General features: G+C 43.9%; 1 protein-coding gene across 9 annotated transcripts in view; it reads right to left on the reverse strand.

The window, feature by feature from the left end:
• The window catches only part of NAXD (NAD(P)HX dehydratase), a 50,552-nt gene extending 37,607 nt beyond the window's left edge, over positions 1-12,945 (reverse strand). Inside the window, exons 1-6 of one of the 9 annotated variants that reach the window (XM_065677916.1) lie at positions 12,757-12,945; positions 10,575-11,438; positions 8,931-9,302; positions 5,342-5,492; positions 4,003-4,048; positions 2,274-2,362 (exon numbers count right to left, since the gene is read on the reverse strand). In XM_065677916.1, coding sequence (XP_065533988.1) covers positions 2,274-2,362; positions 4,003-4,048; positions 5,342-5,492; positions 8,931-9,302; positions 10,575-11,438; positions 12,757-12,823 — 1,589 coding nt within the window. In that variant the 5' untranslated portion in view covers positions 12,824-12,945. The other 8 variants (XM_065677917.1, XM_065677915.1, XM_065677918.1 and 5 more) reach the window with 8 other exon arrangements.
• Between the last annotated feature and the right edge of the window lie 1,376 nt (positions 12,946-14,321).

The following is a 14,321-nucleotide window of genomic DNA, read 5'->3' on the forward strand; positions in this document are numbered from 1 at the left end:
AAGCAAAGTTTTAAGGAGAGACACAAAAGAAAACAATGACGTAGCTGCCTGGTGGGGTTTTACCCAGAGGTTCTTCCATGCGTGAAGTGCAGCCCGGGAGAAAGTACAAAGACTGTTTAAGAGATCAGGCTCTGAATCAAGAGTGGCCAGCCGTGCCTGCAGAACTCAAACAGCTCCACAACGTAGAAAAGATCATCTGAAAAGTGTGACACTGAAGACAAAGGACTTTACAAAAAACGGGCTGTTTGTGTAAATGTAAATAAAACCTGGACTCAATAGAGTCACTCAAGACTTTTTGCCTTTAACCAGAAAAGACTGTTTTCTCTTTCCCTCAAATTAAGAAGAGACAAAAACGTAAGAAAATGTAACAAACAAAACTGAACCTCCTGAGAGATGCATTTTTTCATTCTGAATGTCATAACAACAATATTTATAGATCCACTGCTTCATGCAATTTGTCAGCTGTCTGGGTGAAATTAATCAGTTGTAGTAAAAGTATTAAACATTGAGTTTCAGACTTAAAGCAATATGGATATGAAGACTTCTAAACTGACTGTACTTTGTACATCTAGAAAAAATTATAGACAGAGTTGAAGTTTAAAATCAAAAGTTCTCTTTGCAAAAGAAAAACCAGAGCTTTCATTGAGTTCTGAATTACACAAAAGACATTGAGAATCTGCATATGTGAGAAAATACCCTTATTTAGTAGGTACAATCTGATCCTCCATGAACAGAAACTTTACTGTTTACACACTGTCACCTCCCTTTTTCTCTATGCTGCTTCTGTTTCTCCTATTAACCTTTACCATTACCAGTGACATCAAGAACCCTATGTATACAAGACAGGTTTCTCCCAGGGCAAGGTCAACTCCTTCCCATACAAGGCAACCATATGCTGCATCTCAAGTGTCACCCACCAAGACAGTCTTAGTTGGAAGCTAATACTGCCATTAAGAATCTCCATCTCATTTGTTATCATATAATACAAGACAGAACACCAACTGAAAACATGCCTTTTGGATTTCAGAGGCTAATGCAGTCGGGACTGGTGAAAACCCAACCCTTGCATTTCCTCTTGCTTTCAAACATTTTTCCCTGTCTAAAATCCACAGTTATATGTTTCTATCTTTGAAAAAGATCAACCAAGCCGACAAACAACAAATCCCAACCATAACCCTCCCCTCCCTCTCCTCCTCCCCCAAAAAAACCAACTACCAAACAACCCTAACAAAACCACAGTCCTTGGTATATGTCTGTTTAACCAACTTTTTAAGCACCTCTACACCAACAGGAATGAAACCAACCTTTAGAATGTAATAAACTGATGGCTTCCAACCATAAGCATCCCCATAAGGGAGATCATATTCTTCTTCTCAGACACCAAAATATTTCTACTGTCATAAATCCGTCCTGACAGCAATATCTAACAAACACCATTTTAAATTGTGCTTCTTCCAGCTTAATCACACCTTTGCTATGTACACTGACAGACCGACACGCACTGGTGCAAGCTCAGCTCAGGGACATATACCTAAGGGACACATCTTAATTCTCATTTGCAGTGCTCATTGTAAACCATCGTAACACCTAACTGAACCAATTTATCCTGCAGAAGTTCACCAATCAGTAACATATTTCAGAACAGAAATTCAGGGAAGCACATGCTGACGCTTGCTTATTAAACTTTTCATCTTCTGGTTAACAAGTCTCTTATTTAATATCGCTTGAGAACATCCATTTATTCCCAGGAATGGGTGCGTTATCTAATGCAACATACTTATGAAGAAAAATGAGAACCAGCATCTCTTTTGCCCAGTAATTCTGCATAAATAACTATACATACAAGAGTGAGAGGAAAAAAGATACGCTACTGTTAAATACTATAAGGACTGAAGAAGCAAGAGAGCTATCTGCTTTTCGAATGCAGGTTCTAAAATGCTGACTTGTAGTGATTCCTACTTCTGGATTTTGCTATCATTCACAGTTAAATGCATTACAATCACAGAACACGCAGAAGCAGGTAATGGAAAGCAAGATCTTTGCTTTTTAAAAAAAAATCATATTTTGGTAGTAATGAAAAGAATTCACAACTGATTGTTCTACATTAAGTACCCGTTTATAATGGAAGGACAAACCCAGGAGGCTTTGTAATCTCTATCTCACCCACACTGTAACTCAGAAAAAGAATGAACACAAACTTGTCAACCATCAGACAGAAATGTTCAAACTAGTAATCCTAACTTCCTCATTTAAACAAAAGGTAAGTCACTTACAGAACTGGATGAACTATCAGCTCTGGACTATATGATTTGATTACTGTTGCTGCATCTTTGGTACAAAACACATGGGATAAATCAGCACCCTAAAAAAGAAAATTTGCAAACAGAATTATCAAACTAACACTTAACAGTAGCTTTATCATTCCAAAGTTTACACACTGAATAACTCACCTGAGTTGTTACTTCTCTGTAGTTAAAGGAAACTTTTATTTTGGCTTAGACTGCCATGCATGTTTTGGAGACTACTTTTTTTTTTTTGTATTTAACTTTCAATATCATTTTTTTCCTGTTTCTCACCAACAGGATGACTGAAAACACAGACCTCAAACCTTTACTCACTTGAGAAATGTTTCTCATTTGCAGATGAGCAAAGACTAAAATGTCACACATACACTGAGAGGAAAGGCAAAAGAACACAGCTGACCAAGAGACAAGCTACATTAGAGAGGAAAAATAATACCGTAATGTATTTGCAAAATATAGATATGGCGATCTATGAGTACATTTCCAGTTCTACCATTTTTACTTAACGGGCCAAATCCATCCAAGATAAAGGGTGGAATACTTTCAACAACACTCCGTAAATTAAATATTAAAGCTGAGGAGTTTAGCCTAAATATTCTATTATCAACTCAAATAACCAGACATACACAAAAAAATTGTGTAAGCAGTAACCAGAAAGCCTGATCTTGTATCTGTCTTGCATACTGAAATTTCCCAAGGTTAAGAAAGTGTCTCTTCCGCTTTACTACTATATATTTAACATTTCAAGCTGCTAAGCAATGCAGAGATTTGATCCTATGACTCTTTATATGCAGATGTAATAACTTGAGATCAAGTGACTTCAATAGGGGGCATCCTAGTATGGTACTATATTTGCACACAGTGAACAGTGGCCTTTTATCTTCTAAGATCATCAACTAATATAATTTCAATTTTAAATCCTTGAGTGACACCATCCTGAGGGAGAGGGAAGAGGTGGAGTGAGAAATACTTGGATTAGTTACCTACTTATTAAAACAGATCTTCAAGAAGAAAAACACACACAGTGAACTGCAAGTAATGACACACTATACAGAGAGTACTAAAAAGCATATCTATTATGTGAGCATGACTTGTTTACATTTGAATAATCACCACTGTATTTAGGTAGCTTACAGTAAATATATTTTTATTCAGTAAATATGCCATTAGAGAAGTTCACACTTCTAGGAAAAAAAAAAAAAAAGCTTAGGAAATACTGAGCATCATAATGTAAATAAAATGTGCTACTAAAAATTACATGAAATTCAACCAACAATCATTAGACTTACAGTAAGAATTTTACTATCCTAAGTAAGTTTTGAAAGAAAGTTACTTCATTCATCACAGAAAAAAATCCAGATAAAAATTCTGAAGAACTTACTGCAGCACTGAAAACATAATTTCAAACATTGAAGTTATTTTATTGATCGATTTTGGAGAAAATAGTTCATCAAGTTTTGAAATTTCTTATTCAGGTCTCTGATAAAATAGTTCTCCCTTTGAAATTCTGAATTTTTTGACGTATGTCTAACTCCATCTTAGCAAACGACCTATTTGGAAAGTATTTCTACAAATCCAGGAGTAAGGATTTTCTTTGTCAAACAGAAGACCTTTAAAAACTCAAATTTCATATACAACACAAATTCTTTTAAAAAGATGCACTTAGCTGATATAAATGATGGTACAGAAGAACACGTACCACTTTGAGAGCTGTAATTGCAGCAAAATACGGTGCTCCAGTGTATCTAGAATGAAATACAATTTAGGTTAGGAAACACGGTAAGGACATTAAATGATCTACCCTGCCATAAGGAAGTCCCAAATTCAAGAGCAAGCTTATAAGAGAAGCCTTCTCTTTTGTTTGCTGTAGAAGACAGATAAAAATCTTCCTATACCGAAGCCAATCTGAAACCTTGCTCTGATCTGAAAACTGCAGGATTTCACCATAGCCACCAGATGCTTTCAGAGAAATATTTCAAAGATCACACCATAAAAAACCCAAACTTTTTTCAGCCAGCCAGCTAAAAAGCTCAGAGACAAACAAAACAAAACAAGAGTGGAGCACTGTTTGCAAGCCAAATCTGGGATCTGTGACCCAGATCAATCCCATCTGGTTTTAGATGCTTAACTAAAGTGCCTAAACTGTGATTTCAGTTGCCCTAAATCCTCTTTATGAAGACTGAAGAGAGAGATACAGACTGAATCACCCTCCACAGGTGCTTATTTCTGCCAAGAGGTAAGAACCTAAGTGCGTAAGACCAACAGGAAAACTAACTCCTGGCTAATCAACCCAGCTGTAAGACAGCACCTGTGTGCTCTTTACAGAATGTTTATTAATGGCAGATGTCCAACAGCAGATCTCTCTCACAGGAGAAAGATGCCATCTCTATTTCAAAACAGGAAAATGAAAACCAGGAAGGTGTAATAGCTCATTCAAAGTTCTGTGCAGATTACTGAAAGTGGCCAAGAAAAGAATAGAGCTTAGTTTATTTCTAGGTCAGTACAGCACTTAACTGATTCATGCTGTATCTCTTTTTTCCCCTGTAACATGCTATTTCTATCACTCCAGAACATAAACCAAAGTAACGACAGAACCTAGGAACGACCACAATTTATTAAAGTGCACAGTAAGAAAATTTTCTATTCCTCATTTAAGAGACTCAGTTCTCAAGATACGAAAATACATATAACAACAACAACAACAAAAGATGCGCTGCTGTCTTACTCTATTCTAGAACTTCATGATGCAGTGGGAAAAGACTTGCACTGAAAGCAGAGCCAGCTGGGTGGACAAGACAGAGAAGGTAGACACAGACACAAACAGCATTCTAAGCTTCAATCACATTCACTATCAGAATTTCGCAACACAACTGCAGGGAAACATGTTCTCTCGTAAGTATGCATGGTCATGATGATAGATTAATAAAGATCCCTAGAAAATACTCATGTTTTAAATGTGAGTTTGAATGTCTTTTACAAGTACCTAAGACATCCTCAAACTCTCTCAGAAACAAAAACCAAATTTCTGTTTAACTTACTCTTGACATCCTCCAACAATGCCTATACGTCCATCTTGACCTTTATGCCTTTTCCCCGTTAGGGGAGGGATAACATTGCGCACCAGTTGAAAAATATTCTCCATATCCTTTAGAGAGTGTGTCCTGTGCAGTGAAAAAGATCTCTCTATAACTGAAAAGAAGAAAACAAGTGTTACTTGAAAGAATGTTCTTTCTTCAAGTACTATCAGCATTTCTTTAAAGCACTCATACACACTAATAAAACCATTCAAGGACATACTTCTAAAAACCAAATGCTTCATCACTTAAAGGCCTTTAAAACAGTGAGTAGCTAGAGAAGGTGAACGTTTTCAAAATTAATTTTGGGTCTGATGCAGAAAATATTCCTGCTGACTGTTCACAGTCCTAATTTAAGGCTTAGGTACAGAAAGAAACAACAGCCAAGAATAGTTACACGAACATTTTGTAACTACTAATATATTCTTAGTTCAGCCTGAAATCACTTCCATAATTAAGCTCAACTGAAATAGGTACACTTATGAAGGACTAAACACACCCAGACACAGAGCAAGCACAGACCAACTATAATCACATTTTAAACATACACCCTACCTTATTTTTTGCTTCCCCTTAAAAGACTTCCACCTCTCAGCAGAATCAAGGCTTATCTCACTGCTTTTTTATTTTGGCAGGTGGTTACAAAGCATAATAAAGTCTTTCCGCAAAACTATAATCCAAAGCGCTAAATGCAAACATTACAAATATCACACTAAGAGACTTTTTAGCTATCATACAACTGTAGATCCCCAATGCAAAGCAACACATCAAGCTACACATTAAAACAACTGCACACTCAGAAGCCTATATACTCCAATTACTGATTCAAAAGACTACAAAAATCTAGAAGGAAAAGGTGTTTCAACAATTACGGCTAAAGAGAATTAAACCATTTACCTAACACAAGACAAATCTGACGTTCAACACTTTTAACAACCGGTTAACTCTAAATTGTGGTAAATACACTGAAAGAGTAAGTTCTTATATTTTAACAAAGCTCTTCACTAACTGCACAATTCTCTTCAGAACAGTAGTTTATTTGAACATTAGTTTCCTAGACCGTAGCTGTGCTTGCTTTTCTACAGATCTCCTAAAAAGCTTTCAAGGAACTGCTATATAGTAACACATAATCATGTAAAAAAATAACTCCCACTAAACTCCTTATTTTCAGCAGTATAAAACTTAGTCATCTCACCCTGCAACTCCAAAATCAGAGGGGGGGACAGAGGGAACGGACAGATGGACCTGTTCCTGAAGTTCTGGATTTAATAATGGCTAAAAAAAGTAGTAAACAAGACAACTTTGCATCTGTGAACTACCAGCACAAAGCATCTTTTTCTCCATCTTGCACAGAATTTGAATCTAAACCAACACCAGACATGCTAATCTTCAGAAATAAAATGCTTTAGTGCTCAATAATGTCAACTACTCCTGGCTGATCTTTTGCTTTTCAAATCCTTCTATAATACAGGCATTCCATTGTCATTAAAAAAAAAAAAAACCAAAAAAAAAAAAAAAAACTAACCCAAAAAAACCACAAACCCCCCAAAAAAACCCCCAAACAAAAACCAAGAAAAGGAAAGGAAAAAAACCCCGGCCTACTTTGGATTATGGCCAAAATAGCACTGCAGTGACCCAGAGGAGAACAAAATGCTCATCTCCTCTGGAAATAAGGCAGATTATTTTCCTTAAATCACACTTCATACACTCACTGGTTTTCAACCACACAAGAAACAGACTTATCCTACAGCTTGTAACCCTTAAAGCGCAGTGTTGTTAAGGTCCTCTGTTCTTTGTGGCTGCTTTTTTATAGGCAAATATAAAGTGATTGCATAATAAATGGAAAGAAAACAGAGAATTATGCAAAAAGCAGTTCTTAATAGAGCCCCACTCTTACCTACAAAAACTCTAAGGCATATTTAGCTATAAAGAACTGAAATCTTAATTCCTTAAAAGATCTGCTGCCTGAAGCATTATTTTCATATTTCATTTTAAACGCTTTGTTACACCTTGACCAATTAAAATATTAGAATCCCAAGTTAATCTTGCCACAGCTAAAAACATATAATATGTTTTTGCACAGTGTAATGATTATACACCTATATGCAAGAAAAAACAAACTTGAAATTCATGTCTTTACAGATAATGGAATTCTTTCAGCAAAAAAAACACTTTCAGAAGTAATAATAATGCCCTGTAGGCACCATCGCCCCAGTCTATAACCTCAAATGACTTCCTAAAGGATTTTCTAAAGCACTTCAGGTCTCCTTTTAATGTGAAAACAACATTTAAAACACAGAATACACACGTATGCCATAATTTATCTATGAAAGTCTGCTGCCATCAAGGAATGCTACAGACCAACTACCTAGTCAAGAAGAAACACAACCAAGTCAGCCAGCCTAAACACTCAAGAGGCCTAACCATACAGTCCCCCATGCATTTTACAGGGAAAGACAGTATATAATGTAGAACAGAAAAGGCTCAAAGATCCTCTCAGGAATCATAGTCACCCTTCAGCACATGGCATGCTGGATTATTACTCAGCACTGAGGCTGAATGTCTTGTTTTTTCTTTTCAAACCATGCTTTTTAATTCCAAGCAGTGTGAAATTCAGAATTAAAACAGAACAAGACTTGTTTAGTTTTCATACGGCAGGCTACAACCATCAAGCCCCAAGATGACTGGTTTTACTGAGAGTGTATCCCTATTCTCCTCCTCCCACGCAGTCTACTTCTACGTATAAAGAGACTACAACAGAGATAAATGACAAGGAGCCATAGATCCCAAGAAGTCCATTAATAAACGCTAGTATCAGATTATCAGCTTGTGGCCCACGCACGAGGTACAGAAGGAAAAGTCTGTGCATAAATACCAATTCCAGAGTTACTGCTTCATCTTTTTCTTTAAAACAAATTCGGATGCACAAAGGATTTATAAATGAACTGGTGTAGAAGAAAAATATACACCAGGACTTCCATCTTATATTACACCTACTACAGTAATACAATGTTCAATTAGAAGATATGATTCAGAATTGATTTAATGGAATTTATTTTAAAGAAGATGGATTTTAACATTTACTTCAGAGTAGGCAAAACTCCACTCTTCCCAACACTAAAAACACACATGCACAGCCTTGCCTTCATATACTGGGTTAGACCTGATAACTTCAACAGCAGTGGAATTTCCGCTACAAGGTACCTAATGTTTCTAAAGTTTTCAGCAAGTATGTGCTACAGGCCTTTTATACAGAAAACTTCCCTTAACTTCACTTCTCAGAGCCATGAATGTGGAAGGAAGTTCACGATGTTTACAGGGTTCAAAAGGTGTGATTTCATTCATTAAAATTTGTTATAACTTATGTATCTATATTAAATAATCACTACAATGGTATGAATGATGTTTTGTTTTCCATCAGACAGACATCTTCACCACAGTATTAAATAATTCCGATTAGCTTTTATTTTCAACAGCCACTTACTTACTACCAGGGCTTTCACACAGAAGTTTAAAAAAACCTAGCTTTTATTTACGCTATAGAAGGAAGTACCTATCGGTGGAGAAAGTGCTGCTGTCATAGCATTATAATTAAAGTTATCCCCATACGAACGATGGTTTGCCCTCTGAGGTGGACTTGCTGGTATAGATTGTGACCTTTGTGATACCGTAGAAGAAATTCCTGCCAACATCTGTCCCAACATCTGTAACATCTGGAGCTCTCGCGCATGCTCTGCTTCCCGACGCTTGTCCTCTATTTTGAGCCTCTGCTCTTCGTATCTGTAAAATTTCTCTTCTGTATCCACACTCTGCTGAAGGAATTTTTCCATCATTTTATCCAATGTTAAATTTGCATGGCGTTTTTTGGATCTTTTGGGCTGATTGCGAGGTGGGGTAATAGTTGGAGCATTGATTTCTTTAAAGCCTAAAACAAGAAGAAAAACAATTATTTTTCTGCAGAAAAATTACTTCCTAGAAGGAAAAGGCAATACAAATATCCAAATATCTCCCTACGAGATGTGCACCTAACATATGACAACACTGTTATACTCTTTCCATGTGAGTTATAATTATCTCAGATATTTTCATTTTTGAGTACCTAAGCAAAACCACAAGCTTCTGCAAAAGGCAACACAAAAATACAGAGGCATCTTTTAATTGTTGTAGTACTAAACTTCAACAAAAGGAGTCTTTCTGATCTTCTAAAAAGGTTTAAGTGAAGGCTATTAAATAGTATAGCCTCATTTGTGTATTGCAGGTAATTACATTAATCTAAATTGAGTTTCAGTCTGTTGGCATTCTGGATTTGCATTTCAAAAGAACATTAGTGTAAACAACTCTTTGATGGGGTTTATGTGTAAAAAGAAGGTTGGTTAAACGTCAACCAATTGGCTGATTCCTCAGTGATGTCAACTCCTGAAGACAGGTTCATGTTTGTATTAAAACCCCGGCATTAATCTAGATTTAAAACAAACAAGCAACACTGCCTCCCCCCAACCTCCACAAGACAAATGTGGAGCCGAGGGTAAAGAGGGAGCAAGGGAAGGGACAGGCTTTATCAAAGGGCTGGTTCTGTCCACAAACGCACTTAAGTTACAAGCAGTGTTTCTGAAACAACTCGAGCAATTAATTACATAAAGGCTCTCCCCTCGCTTTCTGGCCCATCTGCAACAACAAGCAGATTTTTCAGGTACTACCGTCATCACGGTTTTAATACCGATTAACAAAACTGGACATAGTCTGCAGGGAATGGGAAAAATCTTCCAGCAAGAAAGGACGCCTATTTTCTCATACAGCGCTACCTGACACTTTGTCTTGATAATGCCTGAGCTAGTTTTCCTTTGGTTTCCCGTTGATAAACACCAATAAAAACTCAATTACTGTCGCCGTCCCCCGGCATCTCCCCGTACCCGGTTTGCAGCACTTCCCTCCCCCTGCAGCTGCCCGCTTCCCTGGAAAGGCGGCGTTTGCTCGGCAGGGAAGGGGGGAGCTTTCGTAAACGAGCAAGGTGCAAGGTGAAGGAGCACGGGCAGATCTCGGAGGACGAGGTGAGAGGGAGAAGAGGAAGGCACAAGCTATTAGAAGCACGCTAGCTGGACAGGCGCCGGCAGTTGGGCTACGAGAGCCCAGGGCGGGGGAATCGCGGTGCCCTCGGGGTGAGAGAACACCCGGCGGCGGGAGCCCGGCGGCTACTCACCGTCGCCCGGCGGCACGGGGATGGCGAAGGAGGGACACTCCACCTTGATGGGGTGATCGGCGTAGGAAGAGCACTCCCCGGAGTCCTCGGTGAAGTTGTCGCGGGGGGACTCCAGCTCGCCGTCCTCGTCCAGCTCGGCATCCACCTCGCGGCTGTTGTGCGGCGTGCCCGGGGTGGGTGGCCCGGCGAGCGGCCCCGCCGGCTGGGCGCTGTCGGGCGGCGGGCCCAGCGCCTCGGGGGCGCCGTCGGGCCCCCCCCGGCAGCTGAGGATCCGGTCCATCTCGTCGTAGTACTTGCATAGCTTGCGGGCGTGCCCATTCTTCTTCAGCCCGTCCCGGGCCTGGTAGTACTGGCGCTTAAGGCCCTTGATGCGGATGCGGCATTGCTCGGGGGTGCGCTCGAAGCCCAGCTCGGCCAGGCGGCAGGCCACGTCTCGGTACACATGGCTGTTCCGAAAGTTGCCGTCCAGCGCCGACTGCACGTCCGCCTCGCCCCAGATCTCCAGCAGCGCCCGCGTCTCCAGGTCCGACCACAGGAAGCCCCGCGTGTTCGTAATCATCCTTGGCCGGCCGGGGTCACTGCAATGGCCGCGCACCGGGGAAAGGGAAGAAGGGAGGGAGCGAGCGAGGGAGGGAGGGGGAGAGCGAGGGAGGGACGGAGGGGGGCGGAGGGCAGCGGGGAGGAGGGAGCGGGGTTTAATGCCCGCACTCGGCGCTCCCAGGAGGCGCCTACGCCAGCCCTGGCCGCGGTGGGGCGGGAGGCGGCGGGCAGTCGGGTCCCGGGCCCCGCATCCCGGGCCGCCGCTAGCAGCCCGCACGCACGGAAACAAAAAACTTTGCAGGCGCCGCTTTAAGCTGCGGGCACCTGCAAAAAAAGGGGGGGCGGTGTTTTAAAATGAAAACCAACCGAACAAAAAGCCCCCAACCAACCACCTTCCTCCCCCCCCCGGCTCGCCCTGCTCTGAAAACAATGATGATAAATAAAAAATAACCGGGCTGCTGCCGCAGAGCCGCGGCCCCCTCCCCCAGGGCAGGACGCACCGCCACCTCGCTCAGGCAGTCATCCGTGCGCGGCCGCTCCCCCGCCCCGGGCTCCTCCGGGAGCGGCAGGACCACGGCGCTGGCTGGACTTGGAGGCCCTGCTCATCACGGTGCGCCTCCCTCTCTCTCCCTCCCTTTCTCCTCCTCCTCCTCCCTCCCACCGTCCCCCGCCGCAGTGGAGCACGATCCCTGCACACACACACGCACACAGGGCGATGCAGCTCGGTGCACGGCGGCCGAGATTCTGTGGCTCCGCTCGGCGCTCCGCTTCACCCAGCACAATGCCACGCCGCGCCAGCACCGGGTACCCCTACGCGCTCCCTAGGGCTGCCGTGTCACTCAGTCCCGGGGCAGACGGGCAGCGGGCGGACAGCCACGCTCTCTGCCGCCCGCACCGGCGTGCCCACGGCGCGGCTCGGCTCGCCCCTGGGGCCGCCACAAAAGGCCGCGCTGCGGCTACAGAGACACCGCCCCCCCGAGGCCGCCGTCGGATCAGGTGCTGGCGGTCAGGTCGGGTCTGTGCGCGTTTTCCACCGCGCCCCCCGGCCACCCCTTCGCCAGGCAGGTGAGCGGCAGGCCCATCCCTGCGGCCCGGCCTGGGCTTCATTGTGGCGGCCAGCCCTCGGGCTCCACTGCCGCCCAGGCGCTGCTCCTGCCTCTGCCCTTTCCCCTCGGTTTTGCTCCGAAAACCGGTCCCCGGCGGGAGCTGCGGCGCCAAGCCCACCTCCCCGTCACGACGGCCCGCCGCCGCCCCTCTCACACCCCTGCCCAGCCCCAGAGCGGGGCAGCCCAGCCGAGAGCCCCCCCGACCGGCAGCCTTTCCTTCTGTGGGAGGAAAGCCCGACCGCCCCCTTCCGCGCCGCCCTCGGAGGGCAGCCCTCCGCGGCAAGCTAGCCTGCCCCCGCCCGGCGCCCACCAGCCCGGCCCGCCCCCTTCTCCCCTGAGGGGCAAGCCCCACCCCCTCCGCCAGAGCCCCTGTGCGGGGCTGTGAATACCTTCGTCACTCTGCAGCCACAGCGCCGCTAGGAAGGCCGCGGCGAGCGCGCCGGCGGTGGCAGCGGCCAGTCCCCACATCCTCCGGGGGGAACAGGCAGGGCCTACAGTGGGGCCGGGCCCCACGCCGCTCTGCACTCTCCTCTTACCTAGCCACAGCGCGGAGCTCCCGGTACCCCCCACCAAGCGCGCAGGCGAGCGGCGCATACAACTCATCGGCGCGGCTTCCGGCTCCGCGCAGGGTCAGGCAGGGCAGGGCAGGGCAGGCCTCCGCGGGAGCGCCCGCCAGGCTCCGCTCCGCGCCTCCCCGCGGCGCGGTCTACCCCCACCCCCCTGCGGCAGCCAATGGCGGCGCGGGGCCTGCGCGGGCGGTCCGCGCCGAGGTAGCGGCCGCCCGCGGAGGCCTCCTCGGGCAGCGTTGGGCTCCGCGCCCTAGGGTCACGCCTGCCGCTGGGCCTCGGGGCAGCGCCCGACCGTCCCAGCTCTTTGGGGCTGTCTTCCCAGCCCTTTTAACAGGCAGCAAATAAAACCTCGTGGCAATTGCCATTTATTGCTCCCTGCTCTTAAACGCTCATCGCGTCCCTCACCGGGCCGTGTGTTTCTGAGAAATCCGCGAGTGGGATTCATTTTTAAGCTGCTATTTGTAGCTGAGATACATCATCTTAAAGCAGTATCCTTGGAATAGTATCTTTTAATCCAAAACGCAACAGAGCCAATGGAAATACCACCTGATGTGCACCTCTGGTCCTACAGCACCTACTTAATCTGCGCGATAAATCAAATTACAGCATCACCCAGGAAAAACTGTCTTGATCGTGTGTATGAGAAGTCGGAAACACTGAAGTCTGAACAGCTGATATTTTTGCTCTAGACTCCTGCATATTTCAAGCAGGAGTGTTGTTACTGACTCATAAAAGCTTCTAGCCTAAGTACAGCAGTAGAATGTAATTGTTTCAGTCAGTATTTTGAAAGGGTGGATACAGAGAGTATCTTTTACTGTTACGTGTTATATATAAGCTGTGGTCAAACAGCCCTGCTGGTTTTACCTGAACCAAACCCAAGCAGGAGAGATTTGTGTTCTTAGCTTTGGAAGCGCCGCTTAAAACAGCTGTGCTGTCTGCAAACTGCAAGACACAGAGGCAACCTGTGCATTTTAACCTGGATTGATCAGTAACCCAGGTACTGGAGTGGGAGCTTGGATGCCTGACAAGTTTACTATCAGGTATTAACTTTTTTATTGAAAAGTTACTCTCCTAAAAGTCTGGCATCTGGTACCATTTTAAAAGCAATACTGTAAAATTTGCCCTGCGTTCAGCAAGCACAAGTAATGCTTTTTAACCTTTGATTATCTGACTGTGTGGCAACCCAAGAGATAGATTCAGTGGCTAATCATGTTTAGTTTTTACATGAGTTTTAACCCAGGGGTTAAAAAAAAAAGAGATTATTGGGTCATTGAACACATTTCTTATACACGTGTCTTGATTCCAACTGCAAGGATAAAGAGCATGTAGGTTTCCTGTAACTCCAGCACTGATTTAATGCCTGAAAGATAGGGAGGAAAGAATGATGTGGATGGTTTTTTTTCATCCTATCAAATATCTCTGGCTCTGCCAAAAACACATCTTGTGTCCAATAGATCAGAGAGGAAGAAAGATATAATTGTAATGTTTTTCACTGGGTTCTCTGGTTTCCTTTGTAGAAGAGACAGAAGCAA

The sequence above is a fragment of the Lathamus discolor genome, chromosome 4 (genome assembly GCF_037157495.1).
Source record: "Lathamus discolor isolate bLatDis1 chromosome 4, bLatDis1.hap1, whole genome shotgun sequence".
Taxonomy (NCBI): domain Eukaryota; kingdom Metazoa; phylum Chordata; class Aves; order Psittaciformes; family Psittacidae; genus Lathamus; species Lathamus discolor.